Source organism: Drosophila pseudoobscura, chromosome X, assembly GCF_009870125.1.
Source record: "Drosophila pseudoobscura strain MV-25-SWS-2005 chromosome X, UCI_Dpse_MV25, whole genome shotgun sequence".
NCBI lineage: Eukaryota > Metazoa > Arthropoda > Insecta > Diptera > Drosophilidae > Drosophila > Drosophila pseudoobscura.
The window spans coordinates 3,984,325-3,999,931 of record NC_046683.1 but is presented as its reverse complement, the minus strand read 5'-3'; the positions used below and the strand labels follow the sequence as shown (position 1 = coordinate 3,999,931).

The 15,607-nt window shown below is 51.8% G+C and overlaps 1 protein-coding gene and 1 long non-coding RNA gene across 2 annotated transcripts in view; one reads left to right on the top strand and one right to left on the bottom strand.

Moving 5' to 3' along the window:
* Window positions 1-1,527: 1,527 nt before the first annotated feature.
* LOC4815599 (serine/arginine repetitive matrix protein 2) lies at window positions 1,528-14,084 on the bottom strand. Its single transcript, XM_033382737.1, has 7 exons — window positions 13,764-14,084; window positions 9,105-9,539; window positions 8,308-8,436; window positions 3,904-6,328; window positions 2,245-3,751; window positions 2,106-2,172; window positions 1,528-1,948 (listed from the first exon to the last, which is right to left on the bottom strand). Exons 1-7 carry the CDS (start codon window positions 13,914-13,916, stop codon window positions 1,874-1,876), a joined length of 4,791 nt encoding a protein of 1,596 aa, XP_033238628.1. The 5' UTR covers window positions 13,917-14,084; the 3' UTR covers window positions 1,528-1,873.
* LOC117184545 (uncharacterized) overlaps window positions 6,911-15,607 on the top strand; it is a 55,104-nt gene continuing 46,407 nt past the window's right edge. The window contains exon 1 of the long non-coding RNA XR_004469944.1: window positions 6,911-6,947. This is a non-coding gene — a long non-coding RNA (uncharacterized lncRNA). The remainder of the gene's footprint in view (window positions 6,948-15,607) is intronic.

The following is a 15,607-nucleotide window of genomic DNA, read 5'->3' as shown; positions in this document are numbered from 1 at the left end:
TTTTATTTAATACAAAAAAAGTGTTTTCAAAAAAAGGACAAATATTCAAACTGTTTGAAACGGGAAAGAACTTCTGTGTGTGCGAATGGTATGTATATATCGGTAATTATTTATGAATATATATGGTTTCTTAAGATCTTTGCCTCTCTACTCGTATCTCCTATATATTGCCAGTGCATTTTGTGCTTGACCACTTCTGCTACCCAATAAAAAAAAGAACAGGCTAACTCCTTCCCACAACATCGACGTCTTCGGTTGTAAGTATCCTTATGCTTATAAGATCTCATAGTGGGGTCTCTCGAGGCTGTGGGGGTCACACTTTATGGCACCGCAGTGAATGCTTCATCGTGTGCTTATGTTGAAATTCTTTCGCTAAACTCGTGTACAGTTGTCATCATCATCTTTTGCCTAGGTTCTTTTGCACATTTTCAATGTTCTTTATGTATTGTATAATTTACCTATAGCTTCTTGCGTTCTTTCCTTTCATTTCCCGTTAAATATTATATTAACTTGTATTTGCTTAATTTTTTATTATTTTTTTTGCTTCAATTCAATGAATGTCCGTTGTTCGTTAAGTTCAATCAATTTTTAGGTATTTTAAAGACTAGCTAAGGGGTTTCCTAATATTTTTTCCATAGGTTGACGGGGAAGGGGCTTGTTTTTTTTTAAGCAAATAGTCGGTGAGAGGGTTAATCGTATCATCATCATAATTTGCGCATAAACCGTTTATAGAGGGCATGCTACAAAATGTTGTTATCTAACCGGTTCGGTTCCCACCAGCTGAAGCATGCCCCCAAAAACGGAAATCAAACCAAAATTTTGTCTCAAATGTCATGTGTGTGTGTGCTGCTGGCAGTTTCGTTGGCTATATATAATATAGTAGTAAACCCATACAAATTGTCAAATATTTGGTGAGATATTCTTTCAAAAAAATACCATAATCGTAGTAAATCGTCAACATAATCTACAATTAGACTTATTTATGTACAACACACCCCTAAATGGGAGGGGACTAACTAATTAACGCTTCGAACTTGAACTAAATGCTATGGATCAGGCTATAATTAGTATCGAATGTATGTGTACTAGACTTTGCTACGACCACGTCGGAATCTTCAGACTCCCAGAGGACAGGACAGGAACAGGGACAGGGACAGGGACAGGGATCTCAAGTAGATATCAAGAGGATATACTGTACTAGACTTTGCTACGACCACGTCGGAATCTTCAGACTCCCAGAGGACAGGACAGGAACAGGGACAGGGACAGGGATCTCAAGTAGATATCAAGAGGATTTGTCTGAGCTATTTAACAAACTACACACGAATACACGGACTTATAGCTATATATGTATATATTAATCTGATCCAAGCATGGATCATTCAACATTTTATCTGGAGATCACATATAGTAGGTAGTAGTAAAAATTGCCAGCGAAAAAGTTTCTAGGGAAAATACCAGCCTCAAGATTGCTATAAAGTGAGTTTTACAATAATTGTTGCTATAAAAAAAAAACACATTACCCTATACAATACAATATGTGTATGCATATATGGTGTTATATATCGTAGTACCGAGTAATACATATGTATATGTAGGTATTCATATAGATTTTAGCTAATCGAATCGAAAGGAAACACTCGTGTACTCGTACTCTGATCGATCGATCGATCGTCGCGTCGTTCGTCTCTGCTTATAACAACCACACTGCTTGAGGTACATTGAGGATATAGGCCAAGAGGACACACACTGCTGGCCCTTAGTTTAGTGAGTCGACTTACATATAGAAAGATTACTGGTGTAGCTACCCTGAAGATCTACCATGAACCACGATTCGAAACTGAATCCAATGCTCGAGCTAATTGCTTTCTTCTTACTTTCTATCGGGAAATTTTCGATTCCGTGAGCTCGATCCGGCGTCGCGTCGGGGAAACTCCTCCATTTGTGTCTGTGGATTAGAAGGATACCAGTTTGGGATTAGTTGTGTTTGTTTCACGGAACTTGTTTCACAATCTATTCGATGCCAAATAATATTCGGACGTGCTTTCTCTCTATCACTGCCCTTAAGGATATGCCTTCCGATACGGACTGTACTCTCAACTCACCCGGGCTAGACCGCTGCTTTTGCTGCCATGTCGCGCTAGCGTAGGCATCTCTTCGTCCGTGTAGACTCTGCAATGGGGGGATTAGGAGGATTAGAACTGGCTGATCGTTCAATGGGTGGAGGGGTGAAGGGTTGGTTACCTGGTCTCCGGCTGTGGCTCGGGATCGAGCAGCGGCAGCATGTCCTCACCCTGCTGCAGTAGTTCGACAGAGGCCAGAGAATCGCTGTTCGTTCCGGTGCCCGTTCCCGTACCCGTGCTACTGTCCCCGGCGCCCGCTGTGGCCGTGGAGGATTCTCCGCGCTCTGCCTCGTGGCACTCGCACTGGCAGTCCTCCGGCTTCACATAGTTGTAGTGTAGCTTATCGCTGGCTCCAGTGGTCATATCCTGCGAGCCTGGCCGCGTCTGGTGGTGGTGATGATGATGATGCCCCGAGCCGGATCCAGTGCCACCGGATCGGTGGCTGCTGCCGCATGCCGAGGAGGAGCTGGTGGTGGCCGTGGCGCTCGCGGCTATTGTCTCCTTGGGCAGCGTGGTGATCCGCTTGGCCGGCTTGCGCTTCTCCGGAATGTTCTCAAAGTCGATCCAGTGGCCAGACAGCTTTCGCTGTGTGGATGCCCTCGGCTTGGGTTCCTCCAGGCCGACGGCAGCCGGAGCCGAGGCTGGAGTTGGGGCCGGATTGGGGACGGTAACTGGCACTGGAATTGGAACTGCCCCTGAACCTGGAGCTGAAGCTGGCAGCAACTGTTTGCTGGAGTCCTTGCGCTCCAGATTGTTGGCGCGCAGGCCCTCCTCCGCGAACTCGAACCACGACTTTCCGCTGGCATTGGAGATGCGTCGCGGCGACTTGGCGCTCTGGCCCGGGGCGCGGCTCTCCTTACCCATCGACTCCTTGCGGGGCAGACTGATTCGGAGCTTTTCTCCCCTCACAGGACCACCGCCACCCATCACTCCTGCGCCTCCTGCTGCCGACCCTCCGTTGTCCAGCTCGTGGACACCCGCATGGATTGCATCCTGCGGCGTTATGATGCCCGTGCAGTACTCCTCCAGGTGCGAGGGATTCAGGGGCGTTGTAGAGCGCGGTCTGTCCACGGGACAAGTCTTCAGCTCCATGTTGGCCCTCTCCTTCATCGGTATCAGCGGAACGCCCTGCGCCCGCTCCTCCGGCAGGGTCGTCGGTATATACGGCAGCTCGTCGTCGAAGGACTCCTGCGATACCAGGCCGGTGCTCTCGTGCTCCTCAATTACGCAAACGTTGCGCGGAAAGTGGTGCCGCTTGCCCTGACCCTGGCCCTCCCCGCCTACGGCCACCGCTGTCGTCACCGACGAACTGCCGGCCATATCGGAATCGCGTTCACTCTCCGACGACTCCACGGGCTCGTGATCGTCCGTCGACTGCGAGAGACGCCGCTCCGCCAGGGGCGAGGTGAACATCGGTTCCGGGCTGGCCGTTGGCGTTGGAGTTTCCGCTCCCGTTCCTGTCCCTGTTTTAGTTTCCGTGGCAATTGGAACTCCAGTGGGCGTGGGTCTGTCTGTTGGAGTCGGTGGCTTGCCGGCGGTTGGTGGTGCGATGGCTGTTGCGGGTGTGGGTGTGGGTGTGGGGGTTGGAGTGGTGGGAGTGGCACCGCCAGAGCTCTGCGAAGTTTCACCTGCGAAAAAGATGGAACTAAATAAGTACTAAGATTTGTATAGAAGATATATGTGTATGGAACACATAGATCCCAGCCGTCTAATCTTCTCCTCTCTACTCTCTAGCAGAGAGACTTCACGCACTTTTTTTTTTCTTTCTTTCCTTACTCACGTTTTGGTTCCGGGACACTCTGTCGCTTGGGTTTCCGTGGCACCGGAGTTACATTTACACTTTCCTGCTGCTGCTGCCGTCGACGCACCTCCTTCCCCTCTAGGGGCATATTCTCATGCAGTTTCCGGCGCACATCGAAGTTCTCCAGATAGCGTGAGTGGCGAAGATCCGCCGCCGGAGCCTGGGCCGGACCCTCATCCTCGGATGTGGGACGCGACCGGTGCTTGGATCGCATCACGACTGGGGGAAGAGTGCTGCTGCTGCTGCTGGCCGGCTGCTCCTCCTCGGAGCTGGAGACTCCACGTGGTGGCGGCGGTGGTGGCTCTGTGCGCCGGATGACAGTGCCCTGGCGCTGCAGTCCGTCGGCGGTGCACGGTCCGTCGGAGGCGGTCGAGTTGTTGGTGGACTCGAGCACCTGCTCGGACAGCTGGCTGGACTGGCTCTCCGTCTTCGAGATGCTGAACTGCGTGGAGAATATCTGCTCCTGGCTGCCGGAACCCAGCCGCGTGGCGAACAGCAGCCGACGGCGCTCCTTGGCAGCCGCATCCTCTGATTGGGGCGCACTGACGGTGGCCACCGTGTGGACAAGGCGCGGCGGCTCGCAGGCACTCTGCGTGCTGTCCACCGAGGGCAGGCGCTGCATCTCCCCCAGCCCGTTCTCACGCACCGACGGGGGCTCCTGCTCTTGGTGGATCTGGGCAAGGTTCGAGGCTCGGGCACTCACCACAGAGCTAACCGATTGCAGTGTTTCCTGCGAGTCCTGCGAGCTGTGCCGCTGCACCTCCAGGCTCCAGCCCTTCTCCTTCTCGACCTCCTCCTGGGAGGGCAGCGACTGGATGGCATCCAGGTCTGGACGCTGGGCCACCGCCTTCCGCTGGCCCACAGGTCGCAGGGCAGCGGCGGCCGCCGCCAACTGGCTGGCCGTGATGGTGGCTCCGGATCCGTTTCCGGTTACTGACACGGCTCCACAGGAGGCGGCCGGCGGCTGCTGCTGCTGCGACTGTGACTGTGGCTGTGGCGGTGTCCTGGCCTGGATGGGGGGCGGAGAGGGGGCTGCAATCAGGTTCTGGATGCCTTGGAGCAGGGTGCGGGCCTCGCGCTCCTCTGGCGGCGTGTGCAGCGGTATGTGAATGACGCCCTCCACCGGCTCATCGTAGTACCGCAGCCGGCTGCCCGGCCTGGAACCGGCTGGTGTCCGGCTGCGTCCACCGGGTAATCCACCCGATCCGGGGGCCGGTGGTGGCGGCGGCGGCGGCTCGCAGCTCGGATCGATGGGCGAGGAGCTCTTGGAGCTCTTGGTGCCATCGGTGCCGGCACTGCTGCCCCGCTTGCCTGACTTAAAGATGGCCAGCACGGACTTTTGCTTGCTGGGCGTCACATTCTGGGAGGAGCCTGTTGTCGTTGTCGCCGCCGCAGCCGCTGTGCGATCCTTGCTCTTGCTGCGGGAGCGGGCAGACTCCCGCGGCGAGTCCGGAGAGTCCTTGCCCAGCCGGAAGAGGGAGCTGAAGGAACTCTTGCGGGACACAGAGGTAGCCGCCGGCGAGGGTGAGGGCGAGCGACTGCCCAAGCGCAGGGCATGCCTCCCCGGTTTAGGACTCGCCGTCGGCGTCAGGCGGTTCTCGTCGATGGGGCCACCGGCGCCACCCTGCAGGCTCAGCGAGGCGGGTGGCTTGGGCTGTCCTGCGGAGGCGGAGTAGACGGGCGTCAGCTGGTTGGGCGCTTCCACCACACGCTCATTGGCCGCAATGCCTTTGTCGCTGTACATGTGGTCCGGCCGCAGATTGATGCGAATGTACTCGGTGCCGCTGGGGGTCTTGCCGATTACCATTTGGCCCGGACTCTTGGTGCTCCGTCGCTGGGCGCCCATAGCCGGGGCGTTGCCGGCCGTCTTGGCCTTTGATTCGCCGTTGGCCAGCTTGCTCCGGCGGCTGCTGGTACCTGTGGCCGTGGCCGGGGCAGGGGGCAGCACCTTGATGCCTTCGGCCAGCACCGCCTGGGTGGGATCGTGTTTGCGGGCTAGCAACAGCTGCTCTAGCAGCGCTGTATTGGCTGCCACGCCTCCTGGCATTGCTCCTGTCACTACGCCTCCACCTGCCGAGGTCTCGGCGTGACTGTGCGACGAACTGGCCGCCGTGGAGGCAGTGCTTGCGGCGGCACTGGTGGCACCCTGCTCCAGTGGCTTGGGACCGCAGAAGGAGGTCTCCAGCAGCATGCGATGGGGCGAAGGAGAGCGCGAGACGCCGGACACAGCGGAGAGGCGACTCACGGCCGAGCCCTGGCTTCCGACGCTCGAGATGCGGCTCGTGCGGCCCGAGATGCAGAGCAGAGCTGCCACCTCCGAGCTGGCCGAGTCCTTGCGCTGGTGCTGCTGCAGGTAGCTCTGGTGGTCGTCAAACTTGAACATGTGCGGCGAGGAGCGCTTCGTGGTTGCCTGGTCGCCACAAACGATAGAAACGTAAAAGCAATCAGTGAGAAAAAGTAGACAAAAGAAGAGGCAAGAGGCGTGGTAAGGGAAAGGACAAGGCAAAGGCAAACTAGGACACCGCTCCGGAAATCATCGAACCCCATTCCGTGATTCCGTGTCAATCGCATTCCTCCGCAATCTCCGCTCCAAGCCCCCGCGGCTGTCAATCAACGAAGGAAAGAAATAATGATAGGTCAGAGCACAGGACAAAGACAGCGAAAGACAGAGGAATGCATTCGATTTTCCCATGCCGGGTTCAGGGCTTGGGAGCGGGACTACGGCCGGGACTGGCTGCTGTGGGCGTGTCAGGTAAACGAAGGGCAAGGCTGAAAGCAGTTTTCAGTATTCGATTTATGGCCTTGAGTTAAAGGAAAAAACTGTATGGGTCGGAAACATTTAAGCAAATTTAAATCGTGGAAATTGTGGTTATCGGTTATCGGTCAACAAATCTAATTGAAGCTTACAGCTCGGATATAACAATCTGTTTCCAATCTGTTCGAAAAGTGATTGTTTTATATTTTCTTTGATTTCAGATGGGAACATATCTGAAGTAAGAAGTTCCGTGGATCATCAGAAAATGGTAAATACACTATCATCATTTATTTCATATGCATTATTCGTATAGGAATACGATATATATTCCAAGTTGAAAAGGGACTTCTTTCGATTAGGAACTCAATGCTTTTCAATAAGTCAGGGCTCTACTTGAGAGGCACAAGCGAATGCCGTAAAAGAGCGTTCCTGAGAACGAAATAAATGTCGTGTGCATGACGAGACACATCACTGTTCACCGGACTGCCATCGCTGCTCGAAAGCTAAGCTTTGCCCCAAATTCCCTACATTCGATGGGTGTTCTAGTCGTGGGATTACTGCAATTACCGCATATATATAACATACATATGTAGTTATACTGGTAAACCGATTGCCAAGCTAATTACTGAAACATGTCGAACTGTCGAATTGCTAAACTAATTCCATAATTGATATGAATTCGAAATTGATTCAATTAAGTCAAAGCCCACAATGAAATCCCTCGATGAGGGTAACGATTTAAGTACTCGTGAGTATTGGCCGTGAGGGCTGGCCGGCCGAACGGATGAATGAACGGATAAAATGGATGTAATGGCAATATAAAAATATCGATCAATTTAATTAAAAGTTTCACAAGTCAGTGGGGCAGCCAGCAGCCAGCAACCAGCAATCACCTGGCTCCAATTGGCATCGTTTCGTTGGACAAATTGGAACTGCCTTCGAGCAAAACTCTTTGCAGCAATTAGGACTGGCCCGTGACCAAACAATCAATTCGAAACTTCTTAGTAATTAGAGGCTCCTGTTCTTCCCCCTCTGGTTGCGTCGTCCAGGCTGGCCAATTGATAACTTTTTGCCAACTTCTGGGGAACTGGCAACTTCTCGCGCACGCAGCTGACAGAGTTCTTCGTGTCTCCAGCGACGATGGCACGCCCAGAGTAACAGTGGCCCCCAGCGAAATGAAACTTTGGCAAGCATGAAATTGAAGCGGGTTGGCACTGCGAGCGAGGCGTAAAGTGCTGCCCACTTGTCAGCTGTCAGCCCTTCCTTCCGCCATCGCCACTGCCGCCGCTGCTGCTGTTGCGTTTCCCAGACCCTTGAATGCAATATTGCATTATTAATTCAACTTCTGTTGGCGCTGCGGTTACCCTCGTCCCCAGTGCTCAGTGTCCCAAGCACATCCTTCAGTCCCTCTTCACTATCTCTCGTCGCCGTTAAAGCAATTTCCGGCTTGTCAGTGCTTTCTGCAGCCTCAGTTCCTGTTCCTGTTTAAGCTGTCGCTGTCCCGCACAGACAGGAGGTGAATCAAAACTCACCTGCTGTTGCTGTTGTTGTTGCTGCTGCTGCTGCTGTTGCTGCTGTTGCTGCTGCTGTTGCTGCTGTTGCTGTTGCTGCTGTTGATGTTGCTGCAGTTGCTGCTGCTGCTGCTGGATGCGCTCCTGCTCCTCCTTCTTCTGCTCGGGATCCATGAAGTACAGTTCCTCGGTGGAGCTGCGTAACTCCAAGGCGCCCTCCTCCCGAAAGCCAAGGCCAATCGTTTCCTGTAGGGTGCCAGTGCCGACCTTCAGAGCATTAGTTCAACCACAAAAACCAGCCAGTACACACACACACAATTTTGGTTTTGTTTCGTTTCGTTCAAGAGAGCGATAGATAGTTTTTGTGGTGATGGTGTGGATGTGGGTGTGGGTGGAAGTGGGGGGGTAGGGTATATGCATGCAATTCAGGTGGATCGGTGGAGTGGTTGGGATGTGTGGCATTGGGTGTTGGTTAGCATACGACAAAGCACACAGAAACGATATCAACAAATCAACAGCCAATTTGTAATTTGTGTGCAGGATCATCAGGAGCAAAGTAAGGTTTTGTGGGTTTCGGGTTTTTGCGGTTCCATTGGGTTTCAAGGGTTTTTCAGGTTGTTTTTTTGCGGGCGTGTGTGTGCATGGGGGAGCGAGCGAGCATCGGAGAGTGTTACAGACAGAGAAAGAGACAGATGTACACAGATATAGATATCGATATCGACAGATAGGGGTAGAGGTAGAGGTGGAGAGATAGACAGAGGCAACAACACCACAGGCGCAAATCAAAGACAAAAAAAAAAACCAGAACAAAGTACAAATAATTAGCTCACAATGTAGTACTATTCGTTAGCTTAAATGGTCGATGATGATACGATGAATAACGGTATGGTATCGTAAACCAAAGACCTGCTCACCTGCTCGAAGACATTCTCGGGACTGCTCTCACGGCTATCCTCCTCGTGATGGGACGAGCTGGAGGCGCGGCTCAGCTCGATCCGAGGCGTTGAGGGTGTGGTCAGGGTGGCCCCCCCTGTGCCCACGCCCCCCCGATAGCTGGCCTGGGCAATGGGTGGCAGCGGCTGGCCACCCTCATTGCTGCTGACCAATGTGGTGGTCACCGTTGTCGTGGCCGTCTTCAGCGGTGGCGGCCGCTGTTTGACCACAATCGTCGCCGAGCAGGTGGCCGACGATGACGACGATGGGGAGGAGGATGTGGTGGTGGCGGTGCTGGTGCTGGTGCTGCTGCTGGTGACTGGTGCCACAATGGTGCCGGCTGCTTCGCTGGCGCTGCTTCTATTCCTCGTCGTTGCGGTTGTCGCTGTCTGTTTCCGTGCACCTTGCTCCATCATCTGGAAAAGGGAGCGAGAGGGAGAGAAGGCGGGTGTGTTAGGCGGGTGTTTTTCCAGTGGTTGCGACTGCATTTTTCCGCAAAATGATATTAAATGCTTTGACAATGGGTTTCTCTTGTTTTTCGTTGCATCGTCGAGGCCCAAGAGAGATTTGGCTCTGGCTCTGGGCTCCCCGCGGCGTTTTGTCTCTATGGATTTACCGCTTTGCCACATGTGATTCTTTTTTAAACTGAAGCTTTGTCAGGACCTGGTCCTGTTCGATTGTTTTCCTATTCGTTCGGTTATAATTGGGTTTTTGGTTTTGGTTTTGGGCATTGGCTTCGTGTGCTTTCGTTTCGGTTACGGTTACGATTTCGCTTCGGGGGCAAACAGCAGGTGGCATGAATCCCAGTCTCTCGATTTTCCCATTGTTTTATGTGCACTCGGGATCTATGGGAGGGGGCGCGGGGCGGGAGGCCATGTGTACGAGTACAGAACGGAAATTTGTTTTCCAATTTCGGTTCGGTTCGGTTCGGCAGTAGGCTGCGAGGTATCCTACCTATAGTTTCCACAGTTACCCGACGACCACCTTTAATGCCGCCATTCAGGATCCCAGTCGCCGTTCTCAACTGCCTCAAGGAGATACCATTAAAGGTTTATAAACTCAGCACATTCCACATCCCATCAAATATGCTTTCCCCCAATCCCCGGGATGCTTGCCAGCTTTAAGCTAAAGCTCAGTTTCAAGTTATCTCCCTGGTTCGGGGAGGGCGGGGGCGGCGGAGGGCTCCATTAGCGGGCTTTAAGTTTTCAGGCTCTGAACAAGGCTGTTGAGGGATGCGACGGCTGCTGCGGGCAGGCTAAGTTTACTGGAGCAACAGACGGGCACGTTCATGCACGCTGCATGCAACCTATCCACGAGTGCACCCTGCAGCTTCACGGAATGCATGCCGCACACGCATTAAAAGCGCTCAAGGAGAAATCCTTTCACACACACACACCCCCCAGCCAGAGAGAGAGAGCAGGGCAGAGAGAAGAGAGGACGATGATTGACACATGGCGCCTGAATCGTCGCTGGGAGGCGACAAAAAAAAAAACTGTTCATGGCCCTGTCGGGTTGGCGGCGGGGAGAGGGGGGGGTGTGGAATGGAAGCGTGCCTCCAAGGGGGTCTCGTAGGGGGGCTCCGTTTATTGTCTCTGCGGGACCTTGGGGCACAAATTAATTTAAAGTTGACTCTCCGGCTCTCTGTCGTTCTCTGTGGCAACTATGCAACGATTTTCAAATTGAAGGCAACGCGTGCTGCGGCAAGCAAATAGGTTCGCGTCCTGCCGCTCCCTCCCTCTTCCTCCACCAATGTATTTTTTGGTAACGGTGAATGGGTGACTGTGGCTGAGTAGGGTGGGGAGGGGTGGGGAGGGGTCTGGGGTCTGCCTTTGTTTTTGTGGTGTACAGAAAAGAAAATACGGTTTTTCTTGTCTTTTGTTGTTGTTGGTTTTTGTTGGAGAAGGCAGTGAAGAGGGGTGGTCGGCGTGTGGGGTGTGTGAGGCAGGAAGGGAAAACGTGGACAGGAATCGTAAAGCACGATTTTAGGCTGCGCTCTCAAAAAAACGGCTGCCAAGAAGCAGACGAAGAAGGGAATACAGAGAGAGAGAGCGAGCGAGAAAGAGAGCGAAGGAAGGAAGAGACAAACGCTTAATTAAATTAATTAAAATTTAAATAAAAAGCTACAAGGAAAAGATGGAATGAGAGAGCACTGCGGGGAGCAAAGAGGAACAGTAGTAGACGTAGCGGTGTGAGCAAAGACGAAGAGAAGCAGACGAGGGGAACAGAGAAGGAGAGAGAGTGAAGAGAGGAACACAGGGGAAGGAAGAAGAGAAATCAAAGGAAAAGCGAAGAAGAACTGCCTGGCAGAGAGAGGGGGAAAGAGGTAGAGAGCAAAGAAGGCAAGAGAAAGCCGCCTATTGTTTGCCAGCAAGGTGTATTAATAGAAGGTGAGGCACTGCCCGGGCTTGCCTCCCACAATAGTCGCCTATTGTCTTCACCTTAAAATGCAAAAGAAGGGCAGAAGCAGGCGAGAGAATCAAATATGCGACTGGCACAGCGGAAGGGCCTCACCTTGTACAAATACACCTTGTTTTGAACAGCGTGCTGTTTCCTGCCCGTCGTAGCCTGCTGCCCGTTAACACCGATGCCGCTACCTCTGCCGCTGACTCCGCCTCTGCCTCCGCCTCTGCCTCTACCTCCGCCTTTGATTTTGTTTACCGTTAATGTACTCACCGCGGACCCAAAAAAATAACTAGATGCCGTTACGCTGCTCCTCTGCTGCTTTTACTCCTCCTTCCGCCTATGTGTGTGTGCGTGTGTGCCAGAGCGGGTGCGAGTGTGTGTGTCTACTGCTTATCGCTTGTGTGTTGGACTCTGGATCTCGGGCCTTATCAATTTTTCAACAATTTATTTTTATTTTTTTTGTCACTGAACAAAAAAAAAAAATTAAGAACAAATTTGTGCCCTCTGCTGCTACTTGTTCTGTTTGATTTTCTTCTTAACGCGGACTTCTATTTGGTATCTCCCTCTGTCTCGCCTCGCACCGCCTCGCTCGCTCTCGTTCTCCTCCTAGCTCGCTCTCTCTCTCTCTCTCTCTCCCTCGCTTCACACGCCTGGCTTTGGCTGGCTCTCTCTCCGTCACGTTTTTACCGTTAGACCGCACGCACGCAGCGTTAGCGTCGTACTGCCGAAAGCCCCGAAATGTATGCTAAACGCTGAATGAGCACAGCGTCGACGGCGACTGCGATTGCTACTGCTGCTGCTGCTGCTGCTGCGGCAATGCTTCGACAGCGTCGAGGGGCGGCGGTCGGCTAGCCGAAAGCTTCGATTCGATTCGCTTTGCTCTGCTGCTGTGCGGTGCGAAAGCTCGCCCACTGGCTGCAAAGCTCTTCGGCATCCTCAGTCGGTGGACGGACGGACTCAGCTGTATCGTGCGAAGCTTCAAGAGTCAAGTCCCTGTGGGTGTGGGGTACAGCGGCGGGCAACTGATTAGAAGCACTCTGATAAAAGCTTATTTGCATATAAGATTGGTGCCAGATTTCTGTTTGGAGTCATGGAGGAGGGTTATTACGCCTGCTTTCAAATTGTATTTGGGAAATTAGGGAAATCTTGGCATGACATCAACTATGTATGCATCGTGTATCCGTGTTATAGAGCCATATTCTGAGATATTCATCTACGAGTATTTTAAAGTTTTTCCATTTGATCAATTAATTTAAGATCCTACTTCGTTTATCGAATCTTGTAGGTACTTATTATTAAGGGCTCTCCACATTGCGTAAAACTGGTCTCTAATCTTCTGCCCTGCACTGTTTCTGCCACCCCGCAGCTTCCTCTCTACCCTCTTCTCTCTTCTACCAACGAAGCACTGGCTGTACGACGACTCTCCCCCATGGATGATGCTTTTGCATGTTTCATTTTTGGCCACTGCTCTCTCTGTCTCTCTCGCTCGCTCTTGCCCTCTCCTGTCTCACTCCCTCTCTGTCTCTCCGTTTTCTTTCTGGCTCTGGTTCTGGCTCTGGCGCTCGCTCTCAACATTGCCGTTGGGGTGGTCGTGGTCCTCTCGCTAAATGACATTATTTGGAGCACTTCACATTTGAGGCGGATGTGTGCCACTGCCTCAGGCCAGGCCTCTTCTGGCCTCTCCACAGTTAGAAGGGGCAAGGGAGTGGCGGCGCGTGTCTCAGACAAGGGGGGGCGGGTGCGGGTATTGCCTGATCCTCCGTGTGATTCGTGTTGTTGCCGTTTAAGGTTCATTTTGTTTATTAGCCAAAAGCGTTTGGTTGCCCTGACTTTTAAGTGGCTATTTGCATGATTTTGGCATACATCCCATGCAGTGCCCAGGCCATGCCCCACGCCCCGTGCCCCATGCCCCATTTCCCACGCCCTCTGCCCATGTGCCACACATGGAAGGCGGAAAGCTTTGGCCAAGCTTTAGCTGATTTCATACTGTGGTTAATTAATTTTAGCTCTGCATAATGTGTGTATGACATGTCGGAGCACAACACCACACACACACACACACACACACACACACACACACACACACGTCCATGCACATGGCGGGTGCAAGGGGGAAGACTCTACAAGAAGGCAAACACTGTTCTCTCTCTCTCTCTCTCTTTGGGAAATTTCTTACGGTACATTATCGTGATATATAGGATGTATGTGTATACATATATAGGCTAAGGGACACTCACCGCTGCCTGGACGGCCGGCTGCTGCTGCTGCTGGTGATGCTGCTGGTGTGGCTGTTGCTGTTGCTGTACATTTGTCGTGGCATTGTCCTCAAATGACTTCTCGAACGATGCAATTGGCGCTGGGCCAAGTCGCTTCTGCCGGCGTGCATCCATTCCGTTCGGTTACTGCTGCCCCCAATTCCGTTACTCATTCACACACAGCGAGGCGGCGATGAGAACGAGGAGCAGCAGGAGGAGGAGGAGTAGGCATGGAAGGGCTCCTTTAAATGCTGCCAAAGCACATACAAATACACAATATACACAGGATACAAGATACACACACACACACATTAGAAGGCCATTGGCACGGATTTTCTCTATCCCACCCCCACACCCCCACACTCTCTGTCTCCCGCTCTATCTCCCTGTCGCTATATATCTTTCAGTGGTGCCCTTTTTCATAATTGCCTCTGGCAACACCAGAAAAGCCCAACAGAAACTGTTGCAATCACACATCCTTTCGGCTTTTACTGCCTGCCCCTCTTCCCTCTCCACTGCTCTGCATCAATCATTGGGGAATAATTTTTGAAAAATAAACCCAAAGAAGAAAACTTATATGTTTGCATTGGCAACAATTTGTAGTGACGCAGAAAGGGCGGTGGGGATAGAGAGGTCAGCCATATCGTGTCAACGGTTCATTGAACTGTGCCCCACCGCACCGCACCGCACCCGCCCGACAGTACGAGGCGGAAGTGAAATAATAATAACATCAACAATTGATGAATATTTTAAGGAATTGCGCCAACGGTTCGCGTACTCCCGCCGTACCCGGGGTTTTCAAGTTTTCGTTTAGTTCCGTTTTGGATAGTGGATAGTGCACCGCTCACCCCTCACCCTTCACAAACCACCCCCACCCTTCGCCATTTGTTGCATTTGCCTCTAAGGAGGTTATTAGCCTCGGCCACTCGTCCCTTTTTCTAGTATCAAGTCAATTATCCATAATTTTTTGTTGTTGCCACCAATATATATGTATAGAGAGAGTCATTTTGCTTTGGCTTTCCATGGAGGTAGAAGGGGGCAACCCCGGCATCCGTCCAAGGACATTTCGCCATGCGTTATTTGCTTGCCTGAAGGACGCTATTGAAATGGTGCTGTTCTGTGCTGTGGTTAAGCCTATTAATTGTAATTTTATTGGACATTTTAGCTTTAATTCTGTTTGTAGCTAGGATCTGCTCCTCGTTCTTCTAAGGGCTTTCAGAAACCAGGATTGCCTAGACTTTCAAGTATCTCAGAAAACGATCTTCAAGCAGTATGATTTCTTATAAATTTTCCTTGAATTTTCCATGCATTAAAGTACATAAATTCATCTCCTGATTTTGTCCATCAAACACGAAACATTTCTTTGCTTTCCTTTTTGGATAACTGTGTCAACCAGAAACGATTTGGTCGTATATTGCCATTGCTCCACCCTTGGGTGGACTGCCTGCCGTATGACTTCATCGAATGTTCCTCCCAGCGAACGACCATGACAGAAGGATGCCACAAAACTCCAATCCTCTAGCAATGTACCGGACATGTTTATAAACCAAACAACTGAAAGAGGGGATACTTAAACCCAGTCCACTGTGGGGACCGTCCGAATACCCTCTCGATTCAAACACCCTCGGCTTATACATTCTACGGGGTGTGTGTGGGTGTGGAGGGATGTCTGGCTTAAGCTTTAACTTGATTTTTCAACATTTCAACAGAATAATAATCTTTATGGCAATTTAGACAGCTGCACTCCATGTTCCCATGTCCAGGCTCTCCGTGTTAAGCAAAAGTTCGAGAACTCGTATCAAATATTATTCCCTTTTGCCTGGCAA

What these genes read in the sequence shown, in the direction of transcription:
- LOC4815599 (XM_033382737.1), bottom strand. Translation starts at nt 13,916, where the DNA reads ATGGATGCACGCCGGCAGAAGCGACTTGGCCCAGCGCCAATTGCATCG. An exon ending in TCCAGCAGCAGCAGCAGCAA is followed by an intron (nt 6,329 to 8,307) that starts CTGCAGCAACAT and finishes GACCAGGCAACC; the next exon opens with ACGAAGCGCTCCTCGCCGCA. An exon ending in GAGCCACAGCCGGAGACCAG is followed by an intron (nt 2,173 to 2,244) that starts GTAACCAACCCT and finishes CCCCCATTGCAG; the next exon opens with AGTCTACACGGACGAAGAGA.